The sequence below is a fragment of the Gallus gallus genome, chromosome 14 (assembly GCF_016699485.2).
Source record: "Gallus gallus isolate bGalGal1 chromosome 14, bGalGal1.mat.broiler.GRCg7b, whole genome shotgun sequence".
In the NCBI taxonomy this organism is placed as follows: domain Eukaryota; kingdom Metazoa; phylum Chordata; class Aves; order Galliformes; family Phasianidae; genus Gallus; species Gallus gallus.
The window spans coordinates 12,887,132-12,913,311 of NC_052545.1; the positions used below are offsets into that span (position 1 = coordinate 12,887,132).

The 26,180-nt window shown below is 42.6% G+C and overlaps 1 protein-coding gene across 6 annotated transcripts in view; it reads left to right on the forward strand.

Moving 5' to 3' along the window:
- DNAAF8 (dynein axonemal assembly factor 8) overlaps positions 1-26,180 on the forward strand; it is an 84,206-nt gene that overhangs the window by 30,749 nt on the left and 27,277 nt on the right. For all 6 annotated transcript variants that reach the window (XM_004945394.5, XM_040647720.2, XM_040647718.2 and 3 more), the window contains 7 exons: positions 2,578-2,772; positions 11,243-11,359; positions 13,507-13,651; positions 15,823-16,126; positions 18,817-18,923; positions 21,499-21,653; positions 22,982-23,129. In XM_004945394.5, coding sequence (XP_004945451.4) covers positions 2,578-2,772; positions 11,243-11,359; positions 13,507-13,651; positions 15,823-16,126; positions 18,817-18,923; positions 21,499-21,653; positions 22,982-23,129 — 1,171 coding nt within the window. The remainder of the gene's footprint in view (positions 1-2,577; positions 2,773-11,242; positions 11,360-13,506; positions 13,652-15,822; positions 16,127-18,816; positions 18,924-21,498; positions 21,654-22,981; positions 23,130-26,180) is intronic.

Genomic DNA, 26,180 nt, shown 5'->3' on the forward strand with positions numbered 1-26,180 from the left:
GCTGGACAGGGTTATATCACTGGTTGGCAGAATGAGCCACGTGGAGTTTCCAGTCCACGTATAAACTATAAATGTTGTTTTACTGCCCTATTTACAGTCATGGACAGTGCTGTTGAATTCAGCTGGTATGGGGAGAGGTGAACATGCCACTCATCCGAATGGTGTTGCTCAAAGCAAGGCTATGTGTAAATGAGGTTTTCTCTCATTAGAAGCTCTACTGGATGTCACTGTGATAACAATGGCTTTTGTCAGTTTTGCTTTCTTGAGGCATTTGTAAAGCTGCTGCTCTTTCCCCAACAGAGATTTAAGTTGATAGGAACAACAAAAGTCTTTCAGAAATGTCAGCCACAGCAGAGATAAACAGAAAACAACAGCAACGCGTTCTGTCTCCCCGTGAGCTGTTGTTGGAGAGAAACACGGCAGATTTTACTTTCCTTACTCAGGTCTTCAGTCTTGTGCTGTAGAGTTAATGTAGGATATTTTAATGGTTGAATTGGCTAACAAAATTCTTCTGTTGTGACACTTACTGGTTCTTGTTGTAGTTGTTTCCTGTGGGCACTGTATGAACCAGTTACTAGGTTTACCTTCAAAATACAAATAGCCAGGAAAAATAGCTGTTCCCAAGAGTTCTCGACACATCTACTAAAAGAATGCAGGGAAGTTTCAGTTATGTTTTCTAGATTATGTAGGAAGACATGTCAAGTACTGTCAATTTTAACTAACAGCATTATGACAAATTGATATTTTAATGTTTCCAACATGCAGAGTTCACTTTCAGTGCTGACGATGGACATTTACAGACTACACAACATATTAGATGCAGCCATTTCCCCACTTGATGCTAGGAAAGAAACGTCCATCTTTGTGTCTCTGTATCTCATTGATAGCAGCAAAACGACAGTTGTCCATAGATTTTCTTCAGGATGCAATATGAATATGATGTTTACAGAAGATGTTGGGTTGCTAGTCTACAAGCCTGAGGATCTGCTTATATTGAGAGGGCAAGTTTTCACTTTCTGCAGCTTTCCTCACTGATAATGCCCAAGCCTGATGTGACTGAACGTCCCGAGTGCATCTTTCATACGGTTATGAATTTACTAATGGTTTCTCAGAGAAAAAGCTGTCTTTAGAAGATCAGCTTTTGGCTTACTGAATTACAATGGCATCCATTCCTGTATCAAGGGTTTCTGCGAGGTTTTATTCAGTGTATGTCATTCTGGGTGGTGTGTTTTTGTTTTCCTTGTTTTTATTTCAGTCTTCCTTCTAAACAACTGATGAGAATGAGGCAAATTTGAATATTCCTGTGTGGTTTTGTTTCTTGAGTTGTTAGAACAAATGCTTATACACTCACCTCTTGTGATTTCTGCGTGCATCCTAAGTTGTGTTTATGGGCATTTGTGATGGGAATTAGATTTGTACAGAGAATGCTTTCTAAGAATGTGCTCAGCATTCCCAGTTAGACATGCTAGCACCACACACAGCAGCATGCAGCTTCTCTGCACGCTTTGATCACTTGATGGCCCTGGTGGTTTGGAAGAGCTCACGATCTCCATCTCTGGATTTTGAGGGCCTTTTTGCAGACCTTTACTGCTTGAGCTCTCCTTTCTAGCTGCTGTAATAGACGAGGTAGAAAAGATGCTTTGCATAATTGCTGATTCTGTTCATTTCTGATTGGGTCTCATTGAGGTCATGAATTTTGTTCTAATTAAGAACCAACTTGGAAGAGCAAAGGGCTCAGAGGAGAGGTTAAATGATGGAAAAATGTAACAAAGCTATGCAGTTTTCAATATTAATGCTATTATCTTTAAAAATCCTGAAATTAAAAAATATTTTCATTTTATCCTTATGAAGCCCTTTGCAAATCAATGCTTTGTTGTTTGACTGCTTTATAGTTCTGTTTATGATGTTTTCTCCCTCTTCAATATGGTATATAAGGTGATTCAGAATAATATTTGTGGGCTGACAGATGTCACGAGCCTGTTATTTTGTACCAGTGTCTTGCTACCAACTGAAGATTACTATTAACTCTCCCATCGTCATCTATGATGGAGTTTTATAGCTGAGCAGTCTGAGTGTATCAAGGACTCCGATTAGCAGTGATGCTATTCATCCTGTCCCCTTCACCAGGGGGGTCTTAGAGGCAAGTCTGTATGGGAGCATGTCCCCAGCTCGTGGGGTGATCCTTTCTGTGCAGGCATGACTGAGTGGTGTGGTCAGCATCTGCTCTCAAGGTCCATCACCCATGTCAGAAACAGTGTCAGGGCCTTCAGTTCTGTCACTGGACCTGGAAGTGGAAACTTTATAGGTTCGCAGCAGAACTGTGGGAAGAGTGCATTTTCTGTGGGCGAGGGGCTAAGTTTAGAAGCTCTGGGTCAAGGGATAGAGGTTGTGATGGTTTGGGAGGCTATGAGTTAAATGAGGGTTTGGGTTTGGAGGCACTGAAATGCAGTTTTATGGTAAATGCATGAGGTTGGGATTGTTGCAGAGAGAAAGAGCTGCTGCAGGTACATGGTGCAGCACAGAGCAGGAGGCCTCCACTGCCATCACTGATGTATTTTAATTGCTGATTCTTTGCAGACTAAAGAAGATCTCCAAGAAACATCCATTTGTTACCAGAGGATTTCTGATTTTCTGTCCTGTGCGTGGCTTCCAGATGTTGCCTGGTGGAGAGCAGAACTGTGCAGTTGCTTCCAAAACCACCTGTATCCACTTCTTCCTGAAACTCCTTCTGCCCTGCTCAGTTATATTGCTACTGTTAATCCTGATACTCAGGTACTGTATACAAATGCTTCCACTTGATATTCTTTTTTCCTCCCTATGTCCAGTAGAAGTTATCCTCCTGTGTTACAGATACTTTTGTGTGGCTTAGCTGAGGGTTTAAACTCTCTCTGAAAATAAATGCTTGTAGGCAGTGTTGATTTTTGCATTGATGTGTACGAGATTACAAGGAGACAGCACTGTCTAAAATCAAGTGATTAAAATTGCTTGCCTAGAAGAGCCTGGAAGGATATTTACCTCGTGCTGTTTAGAAGTAGAATAATCAACTTTTCACTTCTGTCAGCTTAGCAAGTGCTCCATAACGGGTATTCAAAGAAATGAACCGTTCCAATAATTTATGTACTTTGGGCTAATTGGAGGAGCTAATTCCTCATTAGATATCAGCCATTGCTATTAGGGCTCTATCCTACGTAGCTCAGATATTTGCACTAGGATTTCAAAGAATCTGTGAATACTAACTGATTTCTATGCCTTTTGGAGGATCGTTCTACTTTCCCATGACATCATCAGCCTTGAGCTCATAATTTATTCCCAGTGTTCCCAAATCCTGAAAAAATCAGGAGGCACAACTCTAGGTAATGGTGAAGACTGCAGTTCTGGTTCACAAGAAAGTTTAGTTCTGAAAATAACATAGCATGAGAACTTTCTAGTAATCCCCAAACCTGATTGAGATTGCTATTACAATGTGAGAATCAATGCCATGAAAGCTTAGAAGCTTAGCAGTGCACTTAGCAATTTGCCTAAAGGTTTATCCCACTTCTGTGAAGGAAAAGGAGGCTTAATATTGTTGATTTGCAGTCACTGTAGCTTTCAAGTACAGGCAAGTGCAATAAAGCAAGCTGACGTACTTGTAAAAGATAAATCTGCTGTATACTTGTAAAAGCATCATTTAAAACTGGGCTTTTATGCAAATCCCCTATTAGGGGAATTATAAATCATTAGAAGTTGAACAGCAAGATAGATGGCACTTTCTGGAGGTGGATCTTTGCCTTGATGCCATTGAAAAGTGAAAATCAGTTTAAAGGCCATATTCTCTTTCTATGCTCAAATGCTCCGTGCCACCCAGGTTTCCAGAGCTGTGTTACGCTGTGACCACTATGTATCACAGCTGCTTAATAGATGTCTTGCAGTTAAATAGAAAGGCTGCCTTCTCTGAGCAAGGCACAATGAGCCAGATTGTCAGCAGGCAGCAGCTAACCCCTGTGTCTGCCCTGAAGCTTTACAAAGTGCTACCAACTGAGAATGTCCCCCAGTGTCATTAAAGTGCAACCAGTGTGAGTTCTGCACTCAAAATTCAGTATCGTATTTTTAACTTCATTGGTTTGAAGACTTTGTTCCAGGCCTGTGATTATAGGTTTTATTTGTATTTTTATTTATTTTGGGATGGTGTATAAAAACCTGAATTGATTCAAGTAGTCAGTACTAGGTGTTGGAAAAGTAAGCAGAGAATGCCCAGATTGCTTAATGTGAAGCACGACTCCTGAGGAGTGAAGGAAACAACTGGGTAAGAGAGGAGGGAAGAGGAACATCAGGTAGAACTGCTGTCTGCTCGTGTACTGGCTAACTGTGTGTGGCCTTACAAGCAATTGATAGTATTAATTGCAATTACGTTTAAGCACCTTGTTAGAGCATAAGCCAAAGTCTTGTTCTTAGCCAATTGTTCTAGTGTTTTTCTTCAGTCCATTCTGAACCTGGAACAGGTTGATTTTTTTTTCTTGCTGTCTTTCTTTGAGACTTTTTTATTAATACAAGATATACAGCCTATCAACCTGCAGTAACTGACTTTAGATATGAAGAGTAAACTCACAGAGCGTTAAAACCCCAGGTTAGGAATGACATCATCCCCATAGAAGACATTGACTGTGACATTCCTTGTCAGAAAAAAGAGAACTATGCCAAAATGACATAGAAATACTTTTCTTGTTAAGCCTTAAAGTGCAAACCTTTACCCTGAGGACACAGGAGATGCATAGCCAGCACTGGTGCTCATGTGCTTCTTCTCATTTGTTTCAATGCTGTGTGCTAGATTCTCTTGTAATCTTTAGTGTTCTGGACCCTGGTGCTCTCGCCCATAGAGTGCTGCCCTAACTCCCCCCAACACCATATAAACATGTGTGTGTGTATATATATATATATGTGTGTGTGTGTGTGTGTGTATGTCTAAGCTCCAGCGAAATGCTTCTGTAGTACTTCCTGGGGATTAGTTTCCTATGTGCTCCTTCTTCAGTTAGTTTTCCTCCTGACTTCTAGCACAAGGTTATTTTGTCTTCTTTTTTAGACAATAGTGCCAGTTAAAGGCAGGTCTACACAAAGTTCCCTCGTTACTTCTCACCGAAGCAAAGCTCCGTTATTATTATTGTTTTATGCAGTTTTGGCTAAGTATGGATGAGAATTCCAGAACTGGATCCAGGGCACCACGTTAGCCTTGGTGTTGTAACTCGATGCTGTGAAAATCTTTACATGGCAGAGGCTGAACTAACAGGAAGTTTGATGTGTGGGTGAGGGCTTGCAAAATGTGCAGCAGCTCTTTCATATGGTATTTCTGTAACACAGATGCAAACTTATGGAATTTTCCTGCTGGCAAGTTGGTGGCACCTGTGTGTTACCAGAAGAGCTCTACGTGTAGGTCCACACAAGACTGAAATAGCAATGTTCTTATGCTGCATGGTTGATGAGATTACAAAGCACTGTTTCTTACTATGGAAAAGTGGGCACGGGTTCATCACTTGTTACTTTGTGCACTTAAGGCACTTAATGTGGGCATGGGTATGTTAGTCTTTGAAGATAGAGGGAAAGGCATTTCAAAATGGTATTCCAGATCCAGTGGTGGTGACAGTGTGCACAGGGTGACCCTTCTAGTTCAGGCACTCAGGTTAAATCCTTGCCTGGGATGTTCCAGCTCTCTAGATTGCATGGAAAGAGGAAAGCTACTTGATGTGAAACTTCTGAGCCAGTAACAAATCTCCCAGGAGATGCAGCAGAAACAATGCTTGTGCAACATTCAAAGCAAGAGTGGAAAACAATCTGACAAACTGAGATGCCTCAGCAGAATAAGCCAGGTCATGCAAATAAACTTTCTGGGTTCTTCACTTTTGCCTAGAAATGAGGAAGCTCTTTCCAAACTGATCCTTTCCACTGGGACCAGAACCTTCTAGAGAAGCTGGAGGAAAAAAAAGACATAGAAAAGATTATTTTCACCTGTCACATTTCCTTCTGCTCCTCTCGGTACAATACATCCTGTAGGAAATGTACAGCTGTTATTTTTTGTTTTATCATGAGCCTGACAAGAAGACCCTGAGCTGTACAGTTTGAGTACTGTGGCACCGTTTCAGTGCTGAGCATCGTGACTGCTGAGCCTGGTGCCAAAGTTTCAAGGACTTGATTGCTGAGCTGCTGAACAGAGCATTAGAGCACTGGACGTGAGCATGAGGGAGGTAAAGGACCCAGAACAGAACCTCCACATCTGTTTGCCAAAATGAAAGAATCACTGGGGTGTTGAGGCTTGCAGCATGGCACGCGTTGGCCCTTAAGACCTACAGCTCATCCAGGTTGAAGTTGTAAAATGGGATCTGTTCATCTTGTCCTTTGTTTTCCAAACTTTGCTTGTGTCTCATCTTGACCTGAGTTGGCATAAGGGTCTGGCTTTTGTCTCAGGCACCTTGAATCTGTTGTGCAGCCTGATAAAGTCATCTCGATAGCTTTGGTGAGAGCACTTACGTACGTCTCGCACGTCATATGGCTGATGAGTCCATGTGGAGATGAGTCACCTGTGGGTGAGACATCCTGGGGCCTCTTCTATATGCATTTATATAATTGAATCCTGAGCTACGTGGCTGTATCTCAGAGGCTTCATGAGGCAGAAGTGGGGAAGTTGACAGCCTGGTGCTAGCTGAGCCCTGATAGTTTGTCACTGGTATTTCTAACTAGAAAGCCTTCACCTTTTGGATGGAGAAAGGGCTACAGTGACATCTCTGAGTTGATACAGCATGGAAGGCATAGCTTGGGGAAGAATAAACCATTATATTTGTTCACTTTTCCTAAAATTTGGAAGCTCACATTTAAATTGTAGCCATTACCAATTATTGTAGAAGACAGCAGTTTAAGAGAACCATCAAACAAATGTGCTTAGCCATTAGTACTGTGTGTGGTGGGCAGAAGAGCTGGAAATGACTCTCTCATCCTCTTCTGTGTTTAAGGCATCTCTTTGTTTATTCAAAAGGGAGGGAAGAGGAAGTGAAATGCATCTTCACACTGCCTTCAATGCAGTCACCAGAACTGCATGTTTTCAATGACAAACTCCTTAATTAGCCCTCTCTGTCCTCAGCCTTTCCACTGCCTCATATCTTCCTGCTGTGCTTGCCTGTTTCCTGCACTGGATCTGGAGCAATCTAAAGTGAATATGCAGAATGGGGAAGGAAAGGTGTGAAGAAAACAAACTTTGTGTGAATCTGGGTTGCACAAGGAGTACTGCACTGATGCATTTGGATTTAAGATAGCGGAGAGAGCACAGAGTTTGAGGATCATAGAAACATAGAATGGCTTGGGTTGGAAGGGACCTCAAGGGTCATGAAGCTCCAACACCCCTGCTGCAGGCAGGGCTGCCAACCTCTGCATTTAATACTAGACCAGGCTGTCCAGGGCCCCATCCAACCTGGCCTTGAACACCTCCAGGGATGGGGCATCCACAGCCTCTCTGGGCAGCTGTGCCAGCACCTCACCACTCTCTTGATATAATAGGATAATGCAGTCTAACTCAAGAGTATGATTTAGAGTGTCACATCAGAAGTAAGCCTCGCATGTATATTAGTGTTGAAGCCTTTGCTAGAATGAGACTGCTAGTGCTTTGTCATCTGCTGTGGTCAGTGGAGCTGAAAGGGAGATGTTATATACATACAGGATTCACAATCTGACTTTGGAGGGAGTGGAGGATGCAGCATCATTCTGAGAGGGATTTAAGTGCTGCCTCAGTGAGGGCGGCTGAGCAAGTCTTTGTATTGGAAAGCACTTTGTGTGCAAGGAGATGAGATGGTAGAGTACATAAATTCTTCCTCCAGTTCCTGTTTTCCTGCTGTGGCTGGAAAGCAGTCTAGAAAACTCATTGCAACTTGAAAGATTCTCTTAGATCATCTGACAGCAAAAGCTATTTCTTTGTTCTCAGAAATGAGAACAGAATACACTGTAAGCAAGAAGAGAAGATATTGGATTTGGTCATACTTCTATATGACAATTAAAGATTCATGCTTTTGCTGTACACAGCTCTGGTCTCCTCAGAAATGTGCTTATTCTTGTTTCTGCTCAGTATTTTGCTGTGAATTTCCTTCCCTTAACTGTCTGGCTTCATCTTGGTAATGCTGTCTGGAAGAAAGCAGTGGCTCTGTGTTTCTTTTTAACGTTCTTTGAAGAATGATATGTGTTCAATCCTAGCTGTGATACAAATTGATTCTCTGTCTGCTGTTTTAAGGTAGGAGAAATCAGAAATTGTCCCTCCTCCCCCCAGAGAAGGATAATTTTTGACAAAATTGAAGAATACCCATAATGGGAAGTTGCAGACCCTTCCATTCCTGCTCTTTCTAATAGCAGTGATACACACGGAGAGGGTACCAGTGCTGTAAGAAACTTCATTTATTACATTTGGAGGTGGTCATGGAAGTGGTGATGGTGAAGTGATGTGGGGCTTTGAAGCATGTCAAAACCTAAATCAAAGTATCCCAGGGGCTCCTGTAGCTATTACTGGCTGAGTGTAGGGTGCCTTTTCTCCCTGGTGTAATGCCTATGCTGTGAGACATGAGATTATTTGAATGTTCTGCAGAGTCCTTCAGAAGAGGCATTTCTAGGTAAGTATTGAAGCTGGACTTCCTCTTTACTGTTCTGCAGTGTGCATGGGGAGGGAGTCTCCTCCCTACCAAGAGACAGGTCAGCACTCAGATGATGCATCAGCTAGACTGGGGGAGACTTTCTGAACTGCTGTGTTTGCACAGAAGCTCTACAGCTCCTGTAGTATTTTTGGAGGCAGAAAAGAGATAAACCGGCCCTGAGGTGAAACTGATGCAATTCTCCTGCCTACCCTGTCTCTCTTTGTGGAACATTGAAAGTAGCACCAAAGATGAGAGTAGCTTAGAGCTAAATAGTGTCAAAATCACCGAAGTTATTCTGGGAGGAGTAAGGTCATCCAGCTACCTGGGGAGGATCACTTGTGTGTTATGCATCAAATAGGGCTCATCTCAATATTGTAAGAACTGAATTGATGCAGTTCTCTGCTAAATGCATGGGAAAGCTGCTTTCTTCCTATGCATTGCATGGGAGGGTGATCTCAGGAATTATCCTCCAATTGCATTTTGATGAGACTAGACAAAACAGGCTGTCATACTGCAGTTACCTATGTGTATTTTCCTACCCATGGGAAAAAAATGATTTTCTGGGAGATCTAAGACTTTTCAAGCTTCATTTTCTGCTGCTTTGTGAAATCTCATTCAGGTTGGCTGCTAGAAAACAGAGTCTGACAGATCATAGAAACAATTTCCTGTGGGTTTGATTCCCTAATAGGTGTGGCCATGTCCTTGCTCTGATGAGGCGGTAGGCCAGCCATTCAGCAGCATGCTTGCCTTGCATCACAGCTGATCCACAGCTTGCACCATGAAACTCTTTAAAGGTCAGCTTTACCTTGGGGTTCCCAGCTTGTGTCCTCTCTGTCTGAGTGATTATGATGAAGATCTCCATGGAAATATTGGCTGGATTTGCTTAAACCACATTTATTCCTTATCTTTGCTTTCTTGGAAGTTCATAGACTTAAGGCACGCTTAAGGAACAGCTTGAATAAGTAAAGACTGGAGTCTTGCTACGTATGTATTTTGTAAGGGTTGTTTCATCCCTCTGTGCTGCCTGCACAGTGCCAGCATTGCACACAGGAGCTGGCATTGAGTATTGGAACGAGAGAGGATCTTCCGTTTCCTTAAACCAGTGGTTTTCCTCTGTTATTTTCTACAGCAACCAAGTGCAATATCAAGGCTGATGGAGAATGAATTGCAGGACAAAATGGGCACCTCACTGAGAGATGTCAAAATGCTCATTTTTGTAATGTTGTGGGGACTGAGATCAGGTGAAAAATGAAATCCCCAGTTCTACTTTTAGGCAAGTCTTATGAAGCACAGAAAGTAAAGGAAGGAGGAAACTCAAAAGTCTGTTGAAGCAGAAAGGCAGATGTCAGAGGGATTTTGATATTATCCAAATTAGTTTCATTTCCCAGTTGTTTTTAAACATTTGTAGGATTATATGAAGAGCTTAATTTTTTTTACCAAGCAGTAGAAGAAAAAAACCCTCTTGATTACACAAGTAAACAGTGTCATAAGTACCTCATTCTCCAGAATGGACACTTCCTCGTGCAGTTGGTCCGTTTTCTGTCCATAGTCAGTCTCGTTGGGACCATGTTGAAATAGATTTTTGATCTTTTTAAAAGGTTTTGCAGCATGTGAGCAAAACTATGTGAGGAGACAGATCTGTGACTGTTGAAAGCTAAAGCAGAGACTTGGAGTTCCGCTATTTTTGATTTGCACTTCCCAACCTTAATGCCTCCAAAGGGATGTTTTTCTCAGTTTTGGGATGAATTGTGCCCAGTGTGTAAAAGCATCTGTATTTCTGGAATGCCTCAAGAGAAGCATAGCTATGAACATCACTTTTTTTCCCAAACCAGAGCTTGACAAACTTGTCTTCCAGAAGCTGCACTCCTTTCTGGGCTATGGCCTTGCTTATGAGGCATTACAGTCACAGCAAATTCTCGTGAGTGACATATCCTTAAACATCCTTAAATTTGCACTTGTACAGGTTGCTTGCTTGGCTGCCCAGAAAATGGATGAGAAACAAAATAAGGTGCTGAGATTGGGAAATGCCACATTTCTTTAATGGTGTGACCTAAATGCCAGAGCCTTTTGCCTATTCAGGAGTAAATGACATGATAAGACTTACATGTATGTGCTACTAGTGCTGACATGAACACAGAAAACAATGTCCTGTTTTGGTTACAGTCATATAGAAAATAATGCAGTTCCTTCCCTGTCCTTCAGTTTGGTTTGTTTATTAGAGCATTTACTTTACAAAGCCTTTTTCTGCTGGATGCCCAGCGTGATCATGGAGAATCAAGGCCCCAAGCTGCTGATCCTGATCCTGCAGAGCTCCTGTTCATGTTAGTGGGCAATGTCCACACTGCAAGGCCATGGTTTTGGACCATAGGAAGGCTCAGCCTCTCAAGAGGCAGCTGCAAATTCATGTTCTTGGGATATAATTGTAGCTGGCAATACTGATACAAGAAAGCAAATTATAGGGTAATAGGACTTGGCTAATAAATCTAATCCATTAATGTACATTCTTATATGTTCTCTAGCCATAAAACTAGCCATGCTGATTTTTCCTGGCTCTTGATTTGAGGGATCACAATGACATACAGGTAAGAGCTACCTTTCGTGTGTTTCAGGCAGTGGAGAAGGTGCTTGCGATGCCAAGTGGATTTTACTGGCAGACTGTTGGAACTGATGAAAAATACCTCCCTAATGGCAGTGACATCAAGGCTTGCAGACACACTGACACCGAGGTAAAATAAATGAATAAACTGATCACGTTTAAGTGACCTGGAATATTTCAGTCTTTAGGTTGGGTACAAATACTCGAGGTATTTTTCACTCAAACTTGAATGTATCAACTGAGTCTTTTGTGTCATCAGTATTGATGTACTGATTGCTCGGAGCAACAAAAGATCCAACTATGAAATATACAGGTTGAAGAAATTGCTACAGAAAGGTGCAGATAAGGAACAAGAGAGAAATTCTGATAAGCCGAAGCCATGTGACTGTAAGTTAATGTGCAACACAACTTTCACATAATTTATGCTCCATGTACTATCTACCTTAGTTACAGTAACAGTCTGTGTTGGAAAAAAATCTATATAGATTAACCCAGAAGAAGAGAAGGTTAAGGTAACTTGAATTAGCTCATCTTTCCCTCCGCTTAGGAATGCATTCCAAAATGGACAGGACTTGTACCCGTGCTTGATGGGTAACTGTGGTAACTCACCTTTTTTAGCTCTTGTGCAGCGCCACGTGGCATGTTTGATCTGACAGAGTTCAGGTTCTGTTAGAATTGATTCAGGAAGTTGGAGATATCTTATGTTCTTTCTGAACAACCAGCAAGTTTGACTGGTGACTGAGAGTAGTTAGCATGTACCAGGCTTGCTTCTGGAAGGTACCTGAAGACCACAGTTACTTGTTGAAGATACTGGACACCTGGCACAGTCAGGAAATACCTTATGTCTTGTTACAATTCCTCACTGTGCCTCAGAAGTGGGTCCATACAGAACGTGGTACAACAAGGGCAGAACGCTCCATGAGGAAATGGCACACCAGGAGACTAATGTCAAGGCAGGTTGCAGTCAGGTGTTTCCCAAGTAAGAAGGGCAGAGCAGGTCCAGCAGCAGAAACCAGGGTCAGCCAAGAGTCCGTAGGGACCAGGCCAAGATGGAAAGTCAAGTCAGGTTAGGATAACAGCCAGAACCAGTGATATATGAGGCTGGGCACAGGAATGCCTGCTACAATGCTCAGAGGTCAAAGCCAAGTGCCTGGCTCCCAGGCTCAGGGAACCAGGCAGTTGCTGAGGCTTTTCAGTGTTGGACAGCTGCAGTATCAAAACTGGCCTGGAGCCCAGGTAGCTAAACTCTGGGGACTATCAGAGCTGCTACAAAAACATGCTTCCTTACTGGCTGCTGTGAACATTTGGTTAGTATCAGGAGAGCTTGAGCTAGACGAACATAAAGAAAAAGAGCTTTTACTCCTAATTGGACCACTTTCTTATGATTTAAGTAAATTTATAACTTCATTTATCATGATATTATAAGCCCTGTTATGTGTTTATGAGTGGAGTAGCATTTCATTTAAAGTGACCAGGAGTGATGAATTCATTTGGCATTCAGTGCAGACATAAAGCTTGCTACTGGCGATAGCACTGTGTGTCTTTACACCCAGGAGAACCACGCACAAATTTGAGGCCAATACAATCATGCTTGTCTGATCTACACCTAGATAATTTATTACCCTCAGTGTGCGGAGCACCACACAACTTTCTGGTGTAAAGCACATGCTTTTTGAAGCAGTATGTTTCTTTTAATAGGGAAGCCAAGTCCAGAGCTCAAAGTTATTTGTTTTCCTTTAGGTTACAGACATTCAGTAGGTACAACTGTGCGTCTTTCTATTAGCCAGGATGAGCTGAATTGGACTCATCTGGCAAAGAAGAGTTCAAAATGTAAATCTGGAGCAGTGTCTGTCTTTTTGAGTCTTTTCTAATGTTGATTTTGGCATTTTTGTAGGTATAAAGAAATAACTAGTTGGTCTATTGTAATTAAGCCATCTTTCTGTAGTATGCAAAGTTAAACAGCAGGAGCGATGCACTTTATTCTCTGCCCCAGAGAATGTGCAGTTTTTACTAGTAGGTTCATGTGACAAAATGCACAATTGTATCAGTAGTAATATGTAATCATTATTCAATCACAGCTATCGTATTTATTATTCAATCTGAAGGTAAAAGCCTACTGTGCTGAACTGCATGTAAGCACAGAAGAAAAACCTTTATGGCTCTGATAGTGTAGGCAAGGTATGGGAATTAAAGGTGAGCAGAAGGAATACAGCTGTATGGTCATTGTGGACTTGGAAACATTTTGACTTATTCCTCTGCTGTGCTCTTGCTGTTCAGGTTGCCATGGTATTGCTGTTTGAAACTCTCTCCCAAAGATCTCTAGCTCCCCATCACATGTTGCAGCTGGTGCTCAGCTCTGGGCTGGATACCTGTGGACTCCACCTGCTCTGCTCTCAGCGTGATGCGCTGCTCTCTAGCTCAGGTGAGGTCTAGTTTTCCTTCAGAGGCTCCATCGTGTGATGGTGCTGAGGGGAAGATGTGTAACTGTACTAAAGTGAAGAATCACCTGGTGCTGTGGACATAGGGAAGAGGGTAACAGATTTCCGAGAGCATCACATCAGTGCTTGTATCTTTCCCCAAAGAAATGATAGAAAGAAACAGCACAAGGTCTCTTATCTGTTCCCGGTGCTGAATATCCCCCAGTTGAATTTTTAGCTCTCAATGCATTTCTGTGTCTCTAGCCACTTTTGTTTTTCCTTTGCAGAGGCTTTCCCAGATTCCAGTGCTCTAAGCTCCAGGTTTAGGCTCATGCAAATTAGATGCACTAAGTTTCCATGGATTTTTCTGGAGGTTTTAGCTGTAGACACGCCAACCTCTCTTCCCCAGTTGCCTCCATCCCATCTCTTCTGGGACTTCAGTTTTAGCTTGTTCTTTAGGAGCATGTGCAAAAGGAAAATACTGATCTGGCCATTCTGTAACCGACACCTCAGTGATGGCTTATCAGACAGTGCATGTCACAATTTGTGAATAGAAGACAGTCTGAGATATGACAGCAAAAAGATGAGGCAAACAAAAACTATATTGGGTCCCCGATGTCAAATCCCAAAGCCTTTAACATCAGACACCAGTGCTTTCAAATATTTGCCTGTGCCAAGTCTTCATTTTTTTCCATTTGTGAAGTAGAGATAATGAAACCTGTCTCAAAGCTTGTATAGCAGATTATTAGTTGCTAATGCAATATAACCCTAGAACAACAAGCAATTATACTAGCAGCAAAATGTAGAGATGGCTTCTGATATACTGTGGCTAGTGCTTTCTTCTTAGCCAAAAAGTTCTCCTGAAAGGTTTGCATATGACACCATAGCGAATACAGGCAATCAGTCTCTACTGGGGAAAGTTCTAGGCAGACTGAGAGAGAAAGAGGCTTCCTTCTGCTTAGACAGAAGATGAATGCAGACCTGCTTAATTAAAGAGAAATTCTGCAGTCTTCCTACCCTTTTTTACATCTGAAAACCACGGAAGCAGACTGCCTTAAAAATGGGATTGCAGTTGTCTCAGCATTGTGCATGTAATACATTCATGCTGATAACTGGAGAAATGAAGGAGGACTACAGAAATGAGTAAGAAAACCATAAAATCACCGGTCATTAAGAGCTGACAGGCAGCAGATCTGCTTCAATGCTCCCAACCCTTACCATTATTAACATTTGGTATGAAGGACAATTAATTTCAGCTGAGAACTGCTCTGTGAGTTTGAAGATTGGATTTTTACTCTTAGCTTGAAAACTTTAAAATGATTATTTTAAATATTTTCAGATCATTTCTCCATTCTCTACCTGTTCCAGAGAGTTATGTTCTGCCTTCTGATTCTCATACAACTAGTGATGTAAATGAGTACATTTAAACAACAGGGAAGAGAATGACAAGTCTTTCTGCTTTTGTACAGTAAGAACTGGAGAGGAGCCAAACTTGTTCTTTTCTGGGGTTACTTATTGAACCCCAACAGTACTGACAGTGAACACGGAGAGGGGTTTGTCAGAGGTGTAAGGAAGAATTAGTGCAGGAAATAAGGAAAGCCTCAAATCCTGGAGGGGAAATAAAGCTGGCTTAGCAAATATTGGGATACATCTTTATACAACGTAGGACAAAAATCTTTATTTTATACGGAGGGAAATAAGCCAGAAAAGATGTACGTGGATTTTCAGCTTGTGATCCTCTCCCTAGTTTTCCCATGTCTAATGAAAACTGCAGAAAATATTCTTCTCCTCAGGGCCATATTCTTGCCCAGTCTCCCCTTCAGACCCACCGGCCTTCCTTGTATGAGACAATATACAGCACCAGAAGTTAAAGTGCTGGCTTCTAACATAGCTGCTGCTTAGTAACTAACCCTGTGCATACCCTTATCCACAGCAAATATGAAGCAAACCACTCTTTTTTTTCCTCTAACAGGTAAGCTACCTTGAGCAATCTCAGATTTACAGTCAGGTAAAAACGTACAGCTGATTGCCAGTGTAACACCCGCAGGACAGATAACCTGTAGGTTACTTTGTCTATGTCCAGCTATGACAGATCTGAAAAAAAGCACTGGAGTGGAATGAATGACCTTGGGGTGGGTTGTTCCATGTTTTATTTGCATGCATTTGTCTTTCACAGAAAAACTGCCTTCTTCCTATGCTTCAGACACTGACAAGGTGCTGGCATTAGGTGTGAGAGGGCCTAAAGGAATTAGCACCTTGCAGAATATCACTGGGCCATCTGACCCGCAGCTGGCTGGCATGACAGACTGCAGTTCCATCAATGCCATCTACTGCATGAGCCACGGAGAGCCTCCTGTCTACCTGCCCCAGCAGGACAGCTGTGTGCACAGGGAGCTGTGCCTCTGGTTTGGAGGCAGGGCTGCTGATGCAGCACTGCATGGTGGTATCCTGGATCCAACTTCCAGATGCAACAGAACAAGGTGAGGGTGCTGGCCTGCATGTTTGTGAGTGATGGTAGTTCTCCCAGGAAAAGCGATGTGGAGGACAGACAAGCACACAGTTGGCACGCTTTGTCTTTATTGGTCTTCTGCTAAAAGTCTCAGAGAAACCGAGAGTGAAGGATGGAATCTGTATACCTTTCCAATTTTCACATGGGTTACTACAGTCTGTAAAAGTACCTCTCTCACAGCACTGTCTCCCCTTGATATGTCAGGTGTGGGATTCCTGCAGTTGCCTCCTGTCAATTCTTTCCTGGAAGACCTTTAATTCCTACACTTGCAACACCTGGGCCCCTTCTGTGCCAGGAATGGCTGATCAGCCTGGTTTGAAAACTCTTCCAGCCCTGCCTGGTGTTAGAATAAGGCTGCAAGACTGCGTGCCACTGAGCAGCCTGTTCTCCAGGAACAGCTTTGCCCTTTGTCCCTTTCATATTAACAGATTGCAGATAAGGAGCTTCAGATGGAAAAGGTTCTTTGGAGGATTATGACAGAAGTGTGTGTGAGAATGAAGAATGGCTTATAAACTCTTAAGCAAATTAGTATGAAGAAAAGCAACTTAGGAACTAGTGGCATAGCAATGGGGTGCCAAAAAGTTTAAGGAATTGGAAAGATTCAGGAGTCTGGAATCTTGCTCTTGGATGGAGCTGGGTTTGGCTGCAGAAGCAGCTGGGTTATTAAATAGCTATTAATCCATCATGCACCCTTCAGCAATATGTGTTCTACTGTGCATAACTACAAGGAGGCAGGCTGTAGCTCCCAAAGGCTCACATTTCTGTTCAGGTTAGCCAAATCTCTCTAATGTTTTTTATTCTTAAAGTTTCTTGGTTTGTGACATCGGTGGTCTGCCATAAAATCTGCTCTTGGCCTTCCTCAGCAGAGCAGAGGTGCGTGCATCAGGGAAGAGGAGTGAGGGGGAAAGGAGAAAAGCTTCTGTCCAGCTCTGAAGTCAGCACTGAGCAGCCTTTGCACACTGTCCACAGCTGCAGGGAAGCAGAGGGAAACTGGATCAGTAGTCTGGGGATACTCTTGGCAGTATTCCTTCCCAGCACCTTTTTTCCCAAACCTCTCAGTAGTACTTCCTACAGTGTGAAACGATCATTTACTTCCTGACAACCTTGCTACTTCCCTGATGGAGACTCAAACCTGAAACCCAGGAATCTCACTCAGTCCTATGAATCCTCTTCCTAAATGAAGAGCCCTGCTGTGCTCAGAGGTCCCTTTCCTCAGTCTGCTGCAAAGGCACATCAGAGTAGGTTGGCCTGCACAGGTCAAAGAAAAGAGGCACTTGCATTTTTTTGTCTTCTGAAAGGCACCCCTTGGGTTCTTCCAGGCATAAGTGGACCTGGGCCTCAAAGCATTTGGTCTACAGTGCTTTATCAAAAGATTTGGCTTAGGGCTTCAAGGAATTTCCAACAACTGGGGTAATATGAAACTGAGACATCCTTTCCTGGCTGCTCTACAGGGCTGTGTAATAACCATGTGGAGTGCCAGCCTCTGCGCTGGGTTTTTTAGGCCTTAAGCATCTCCTTTTAATATTACTGAATTAAAGATGTGTTGTTGTGGTGGGACTCCTCTACAGAAAGCTCAGGCAGTGCCCTGAACCTGCAAGTTCTGGGCAGGTTTTAAAGCTCTTGGCTGCTCAGTGCTGCGTGGCACACTGCGTTGGTGGCAGAGAATGAGGGGTGAGGTGCTCTGCAGTCCTCTTGGTGCTTTCTGCCAGGGGGTTAATCTGATGCCCACGGAGGGGGCTATGTGTCAGAGTTCAGCTTGGTTTCCCCCATGAACAATGACTCCCATCATGTTTAGTTTTATGATTTGAAAAACTCAATTTGGCCAACTTTCATTCTTTTTATTTATTTTCCTCAAGGATGCTTTTCCTCCCACAAAGATGATAAATTCTGCTCCTCTGGTATAACTTAGCCAGTCCAGAGCGGTGCTACATTCTAGAAAAGTGCCCATCTCCATTAATGCTGGTAATTTGGCCCACTGGGAGATGAGAATACGAGCTGCACCTTAGAATTCAGCTTGTCAGATTTTACTTGTAAATAATTGTGGCTTCTGTCAGTCTCCTGGGAGTGAACAAGCAGGATGTATTCCAGCCAACCCAGCAGCAGGGGAGCAAGGCAGACAGGTTTGCCTGAACAGCCTGCACTTCACAGACCTAGCCAAGCTGTTGTGCAGACTGCAGTGTGCCTTCTCAGTCCCTGGCTTTCTGAACCACACCTTATGTTTGCTGTGCCATAATTTGGTCTTTTTGGGTATGCAGTAATGTTGAGAGGCTTCACTGCGATGAGCATCTGTGACAGACTTGATGGTGCTTGTTACCCAACATGAAGCAGCAGTGGAGTACCACGACTGATTTAAAACTACTTGAGTTCTGGCTAAAGAACCAAAAGTAAATAGTAGCTATGATGCATCTGTTCAGTAGGAAAAACACTGGTAATGCAGCCCGACATATTCTTTTATTCCCAAACTGGCCACTTTATATTAGGTTATTCTGTTGAACAGAGACTCTCAGAGGGAGTAATAGAAGAGACGTTCAATCAGAGAGACCTTGGTGCAGCTCATGTCATCAACAGGGGTTGAAATGGCTTTGCCATTATGGCTTTCTTGTCCGTGGGTCTGTTGCAGAAAGTTGGTTAATAATAATAATATTTATTGTTTTTCTTTAGACCTCAGAGTCCTTCATCAACTAGAACAGAAACAGATGAAGAAAAGGTTCATCTCCAGGGCATGGTGCAGTCTCGACCTCCAGCAATGCTTGTCTCGCCTACCAATGGTTTGTAATAGGGAACTAATCTTGAGGTTTTATGGTTCTCCTTCACTGACAGTCTAACCTCACTCCAGTGCACCTGTTTCAGGAAATTTTGCCTTACTCAGTGTTGTGACCTGGCCAGGTCCAGAGCCAGGAGTGAATTTCTAGTGAAACACTGTTGCCTAAAATGAAGTGACAGCAAAGTGTTATCACATCCTCCTCCTCATGGGAGCAGCTGCTTGAGTCCTGTAGGCTGCTTAGGTTTCACTTAGAAAACACACACACAAAAACTCCCACAACAAATTTGTGCTTGTAGGGGGGCTGTTTATCAAGGAACTATCATGATTACCTAACAGTGTCCTTAAACTGCTTGCTTAACTGATCAGAAATCAACTCTAGACCAGTACAGGTAGCTGAATGTAATAGGATATGAAATAGTTAAGACTTCATTCAAGCCAGGACTGACTATGTAATCAGAAAAGAAAGCACTTAATGAGACTAACACTAACTAGCTATCACCTGACTCCTCTATCCAAATGCCCCTTTTCCCCTTGTAGGAGTAGTCTTCTAGCTTCTAAATTCTTATCTAGCTAGCAGCAGCTTGACTGTGCTCAAGGGAGCCTGCCAAGGCATTTGGTGTTAGGACTGGCTATGAAGGATCTGAGATGTGTCTGCTGTAGATGGGCCAATGTGCTCGTAATCTTCTGTAGCTGGGCCTGGCATAGCAGACCTCAGGTGCAGGTGATTATGAGACAATGCTATTAGAGCATTGCTATTGTGTTTCTACTCCCACAGCTGAAGAGATTTCCACAGGGAGAAGGGGGGGGGATATCAAAAAAGCACAGAGGGGTGTGAAAACTCAGCAGCTGTCAGGGAAGAGATGACTGGAGGAAAATGGGATCATATTGGTGCAGAGAGAAGATAAAGAAAACTATATTGCTAAAGGAAAGAAGTTATGAGAAAGGAACGAAAACATAAGATGAAAAGAGGGGAAAGTAGCAGGAAAAAAATGGAAAAAGGAAAGAAAGAAAAGTCTTACCTTTGAGATGCAGTCTTTTGTTTAACTGGGCATGTTAATTCAAGTAGCTTGGCATACAGCCACTGGCTCCATGTTATTTGGGATTGGTATTGATGGCAGCTGGTTGCTGCTGATGGAATGACTCACATTTTCTGCCTCCCCTTCCTTTTATGGCTATTAATGATTCACATTTGATGTGGGCTGCTGAGTTATACTACACCACGTTCCATCTGTATTTGGGCTCAGGAAATCACTTTCAGGCTTTTCTCCTCAGATAACTATCATGACTCTCAAAGAGAAGCTGAAAAACTGATCTGGGAGCAGACACCCTGTGGTGTGTTAAGGAAAGGAAACATTTGTTTATTCCTTCCATCAGGTCTCCAGCAGCTTCTCCTTGAGATGGGAAGATATACCCATGCAGAGCATGCAGAACAAATATGCTGCTGCACCCACTTCATCCCAGTAAGATATACTTCATGTATATACTTCATCCCAGTAAGAAAAGTTCTACTGACCCTAGCAGATTTCCCCATTAGTTTGGGATGTGTGCATGTGAAAAAAAAAAAGTTTTTCTTTAAGTGTTATCTACTAGAGATGAACCAAAATCTTACCACCTGCAACCGTGAATTTTGTTTACTCAGAGCTCTTTCTTGGCAAGTTACACAGATCTGCCACCCTGTTGGCAGCGAGCTTGGAATTAAACATAAGAAACAGAAGTTAAATAATCTGAGATTCTAACCCAACATAAACTCTAGTTGCTTCTATGGACTTGTCTGGGGTGAGAAATACAAACAGAGCACAAGTAACCAGACCTAATGGCTGAGGCTTAGGTAGGAGGGGAACTGAGGTAGAACAGAGCAGGCTGGTGCCATTAGGATCACCGAAGACAGGATTCTGTGAAGCCACAGGTGGTACCAAGCCAGAGTGAAGTAACATCATGATCAGAGGCTGGGTCAAAGATTCTGTAGCCTATGCCATGTGGCAGTCTCTGGGACGAAGAGTAAAGACGGGGCTAAAGAGGTTCATGCTGGTCAAGGTTATGTAAACTGTAGGTCCTGCAGGCTACCAGTGGTAGCAGAGAGGAATAGCTGAGACTGCTTCACACAGCTTGTGGTGGACAAATCAACAGCCAGTCTTGACCTCATTTAGTTACTCATCACTTTGGCCAGATTTATTCTTAGTCTTCTGGGGATCTAAGCGCTGTCAGCTTGCCAGCAGTGAGGGCTGCAGCTCAAACACTGCCTGTTAGGGATGGACACACAGCCATCATGGGGACTGAGAGCACAGATACCTCAGAGACAGATGAATAGCTCGTAGATGACTGGATGGACTTTATGAGACAGAATGTCTAGAGTAGATGATTCATGAAGAGATTACTGATAATGCCATAAGCTTTACTATTGCATGTTGGCTTCTGATAGCAGTCATTATAAGATGGATAGAAGAAATAAACCATGAAATACAGTGTCTCCATCTGGGATGTGCTTCAAGTAGGATCTGGCTGCTGTAAGTTTCTTTGCAGTAATACCACAGCTTCTGTGGAAATAATACACTGCTTTTCTTACCTTCTCTTTGATCTAGAGGACATCATTTTGACAGTATCACCTCTGGTATCTCCTCGTGTGTATGGTAATGTGATTTCGATCTGTACTTGTCGAGGGTTTGCTCTGCAAGGAATCAGACAGCTGCAGCTTTCACACAAGCAAGCCATTGTGCTGAGCATGACAACAAGTCAGGTACTGGACACAGTGCACCACTCGGTTGTATAACTTGAGTTCACATTTCTGAAACCTAATACATTGTAAGTTTATGGATGTGTGAGCTGACACTCCTTTAGCAAGTGTTTTCAAGGACGCTCATCATCTCTTTACTAGCTAGCCAGCACTCGTGTTCTCTGCGTTCCTGTGAGTGGTGTTCTGGTTACTTTGAGTGCTGCTGGTTTGATTTTTTTTTGTTAGTAAGAAAATCCCACTAGGCCTAAGCCTCTCATTGAACCTAAGCATAAACAGGCTTGCTTCTACTAAAGCAAACATTAATTTTGCCATTGATCTCAAAATAAGAAAGAACAGACAGTAACCTCATAAATGAAACTAACAATTTCTGATCTACAAACCTGTATTCAGGAGAACAGTCTTTGTCTAACAGACTGATGTACGATTACCTCTGGGTCCGCTTATGGCCTTTCAGCATGAAGTAGTCCCCTAATTTAATGCATTCAGATGGCTTGCAAGAAGAGCTTTCCGATTGTCAAAAATAACCTTTTTCTTTCTCTCAAGCTCTGTGTAACACGATAGCTTTATTTGAGTTGAGTTAGAGTGAAGTTGGCATTTTGACATGTCAACCTAAGGAAATAAATGATCATAAATGTAAAAGCACAGTTGAACTTGTATGTACAAGAAGTCCAGTTCTGTACTTCTTACACAGTACGTCACCCAGGAATCCTATGACACTTTGTCTTACAAAGGCCTTTGCTTCAGATGTTCATGCTTAGAGTTGTTTCCTATGTTAATAAGGAAATGTATCATTCTACAAATTAAACTGTGCACAAAGCCCCTCTTTTCTGCTTGTTCTCCAATCAAGCATGAGGAAGAATGCTTTCCATGCCCTTAATATCTTGTAGAATAAAAGTAATGCCTATTTATGGAATACTACAGCAAAAATGGGCAGATATCTGGGGCGTGCTCCTAAATGGCCATTTCAGAAGTTAGCAGTAGCAGAAATTATTGCTTTAATGTGTTCTCTGGTGCTAAGTGTTTCAGGACTTGGGGCTCAAGATCTTTTTTGAATGAGTAATTTAGAATACTACCACATATCCTCTGCATTTATAACTGTTGTGGTTTTCATCCAGCCCAGCAAAACATTTTATATTAAATCTTTTCATGAGATTGAAGTTAAATTCCTCTGCCTCATGTAGAGACGACAAATGAACACCTAGTTAATGGAGGTTAATGTGGTTCAGCTGGTGTGCTGTATCTTCACATGCTATCATAACTTAACTATTTGCTTGAGCCCTGTAGTGATTAAATCTGGATTTAGGAGTCTAATCTGGTCCTTGTTATTTCAGATTGCTGTATTTTGCCCTGGCAAGATTTCTAGTTTACCTGAGAACAGTCCTGCAAGAGGAGAGCTTTCTGCTGAATCACGAGAGCGCTGTCTTGTCTTGTTGCTGAGAAAGGAGGATGCTAGTCATCGTATTCTTGCACTGGTCAAAGGTAATGCTTTCACTTCTCAAAAACCTCAGCAAAGAAGGTTTGCATTTCAGAGCATTTGAGTTAAAGGTTAAAAGCCTTGCCAAATACGTTACGTTGTGGGAAGATTTACTGAGGATATTGGGGCCTGATAGTTCTGCTGTCTGAATCTCCAGGCCTGTTTTTGTAGATCAGCCACTTCTACATATCCTACAGAGCAGACTGACCTTTGTCAGTTATTTGATCTTAAGCACTAAAATCCTTCTGAGTTTAGAATCATAGAATAATTTATGTTGGAGGGGATGACAGGAGGTCAGTCACCCAATGTCCTGATCAGCACAGCCTCAGCAATGAATTCAGACCAGATGCTCAAGGCTTTGTGCAGTCAAGGCTTGAGAATCTGTAAGGGCAGAGGTTCCAGCTCCTCTCTTGGTCCTCTCTTCCAATGCTTTACTATCCACATACAGAGCTGTTTTTTTTTTCCCTTTATGTCAAAGTAGAACCTCCTCTTTGAATTCATGACCCTTGTCTCTTGGCTTCCCACTATAAACCTTTGTAATGGACTTGGCTTCCTGTTTTATCTATAACCTTCTCTTAGGTATTATTACTTCCCAGAGAAGTAGGCTACCAAAAATACACGTCATTGAGCCTGAGGATATCATACAATCCTATCAACCTCAGCCCAGAGTTCTGCATGCTTGTGACTTCCAAGCATCTGAACTGCAACTTATTTTATATGTAGAGACTGCCAAAAGAGCAGACAAGTAGCTGCCCCAAATCCTCTTAGTTGATACAAACTCTGTTCTGATTCTCTGATTCAGGAAGAGAGTTATTTAGTTTTCTTAAGGATAAACTGACATTGGCCTTAAGTAGGGAAAATTGCAAGCAGCAGCAGTGACCAGCACAGAGCAGAGAACCCTGAGCTGCTTGCTTCCTCCTGCCCTGGCAGTGGGCAAATTGCCTGAAGCAAGCAGAACAGTCCATTCTAGCATCTGTTTTTCCACAACCTGCCCTTTGGATAAGTGGGTCACTGTAGCCTGAACTGTTCCAGAACAGCTGCTGACCCCTCTGTTACACCACAGCAGCTTGCTCCTGAAGCAGGCATTCATCCATTGCCTTTTACCTCTTCTAATCCATCCACAATAGAAAAGAGCATTTAAAGTTTTTTTGGGGAAAAAAAAAAAGACAGTTTCAAAAAGTCCTCTTCTTTTTCTCCAAAGACTATCACAGTATGTTCTGGAAACGTGTTTAGACACTATGGATTAATCATGGTGGACTAATTACAGCACCATGTCTCCTACTGCCTGCAGACCCAAAGAAAGTTGCTCACTAAAGAAAAATTGCTTCTGCTTTTTCCCTCAAAGAGCGCTGCAGATGACATTCAAAGTGTTTGTTTTGCACAGCAAAATTTGCACTAGAAATATCTATGTGGACACTGGGACAAAAAAATATTCAGGAAGGGTAAAATGTTTGCTCTCATTGCAGAGAGCTGTCTTCTTTTTTTCCTTTGTAGGGAGATTTTGCAAATGCCTCTTTTGTGCCCTCTTTGATTGCTTCAGAAGTGATCCAGAGAACTAGCTTATTCCATATTCAAGAGCCTTGAAGAGGGAAGTTGTTGTTGCCACATAAGCTTTGGCTTAGCTTCCTGGGAGTGTAGAACAGCACTAGGAATTGAGTAGGGTCAAAACTATACGAAGCAGTTTTTGTATTTTTAATCAATAACCCCCTGATAAGCAGTCACTTCTTTGATGTTCACCACTGTTCAATCTTCAAAGCAAAGAAAACTTCAACAGTCATTTTTTAAATGGAGCAGAAAGATAGGTGCCTATAGAAAACATTTCTGTATTGAGAGTCAATACCATCAATTTTTGACCAAGCTTTCCTTTGCTAAGTTTGAACAGGTAGCAGATAATACTCTAGGATATGTTATGGGCAGTTACAGAATCACAGTGTGGTTTTGGCTGGAAGGGATCTTAAAAACCATTCAATTCCAACCCCTGCCACGGGCCGGGACACCCCTTCCCAGCTCAGGCTGCCCAGGGTCTCATCCATGGCTTTGGGTACCTCCTGGGATGGGGCACCCCCAGTTCTCTGGGAAGCAGTGCCAGGGCCTCACTACCCTCTGGGTAAAGAATTTCCTCCTAATATCTAACTTAAATCTCCCTTCTTCTAGTTTGAAGCTACTACCCCTTGTCATAGCTCTACAGTTTCTGATAAAGAGTCCCTCTCCAGCTTTCTAGTAGGACCCATTTAAGTACTGGAGGGTAGCCTCCTTCGGGTGCTGGAAGGAAGTTTCATTTATTTTTACCATCTGAATTTTAAAAAGCAGGTAGTTAGTTGTCAATGGAACAAGCTCAAATCTGCGTCAGTGCCACGTTTGGCATCTGAGGTTTGTCATCAGTGTCTACTGCTAATAATCCATTTCCCATGCCACGCTGCAGGAAATTGTTGACAGGCTTGTACAGTGGAAAGCAAAGATGTATGCAAAACAACTTTAAAAATAACAAACCTTAGACGTCCAAAGTACTATTGTAAAACACAACCAATTGTTGTGAAATTGCACTCTATGCCAGTATGTTAGTGCACAGCCTGTGCATAGCCTGGCCCTTTGGGAAAGAATGGGAGTGATGACTGTTAGTTTCCAGCACTTAGTATTTGTAAAAGTGGAGTTAAGATATTTTCCAGACTGGGATTTACATCTATTAACCTTACAATGGCTCTCTGGCCTCATAGTGCTGTGTAGGATGCAGAATATCGGCCTTGCCACTGATACTGAGGGTCTGGACTCAAATAGTGGGTTCAAAATTAGAGTTATCCCTTCTTGTGGACAACAACTTGCTTAGGACACCTACGGCAATTCAAGAGCTGTGTAGGATCTTCTGTGTGTATGCATTCCATATCTCAGTCCACTGTTTGTAGCTGAAACAAATGGAGTCCTGATCAGAAGGCAGAGGTGTCTCCGGAGAAAGCTGTGACCAGCTCTCAGTGTTCAACAACCCCCTTCCTGACCATATCTGGATATGGGTTGGGGAAGAGGGAATGATAGAATTGCTTTTCATGAGGCAAGTTCAGTGT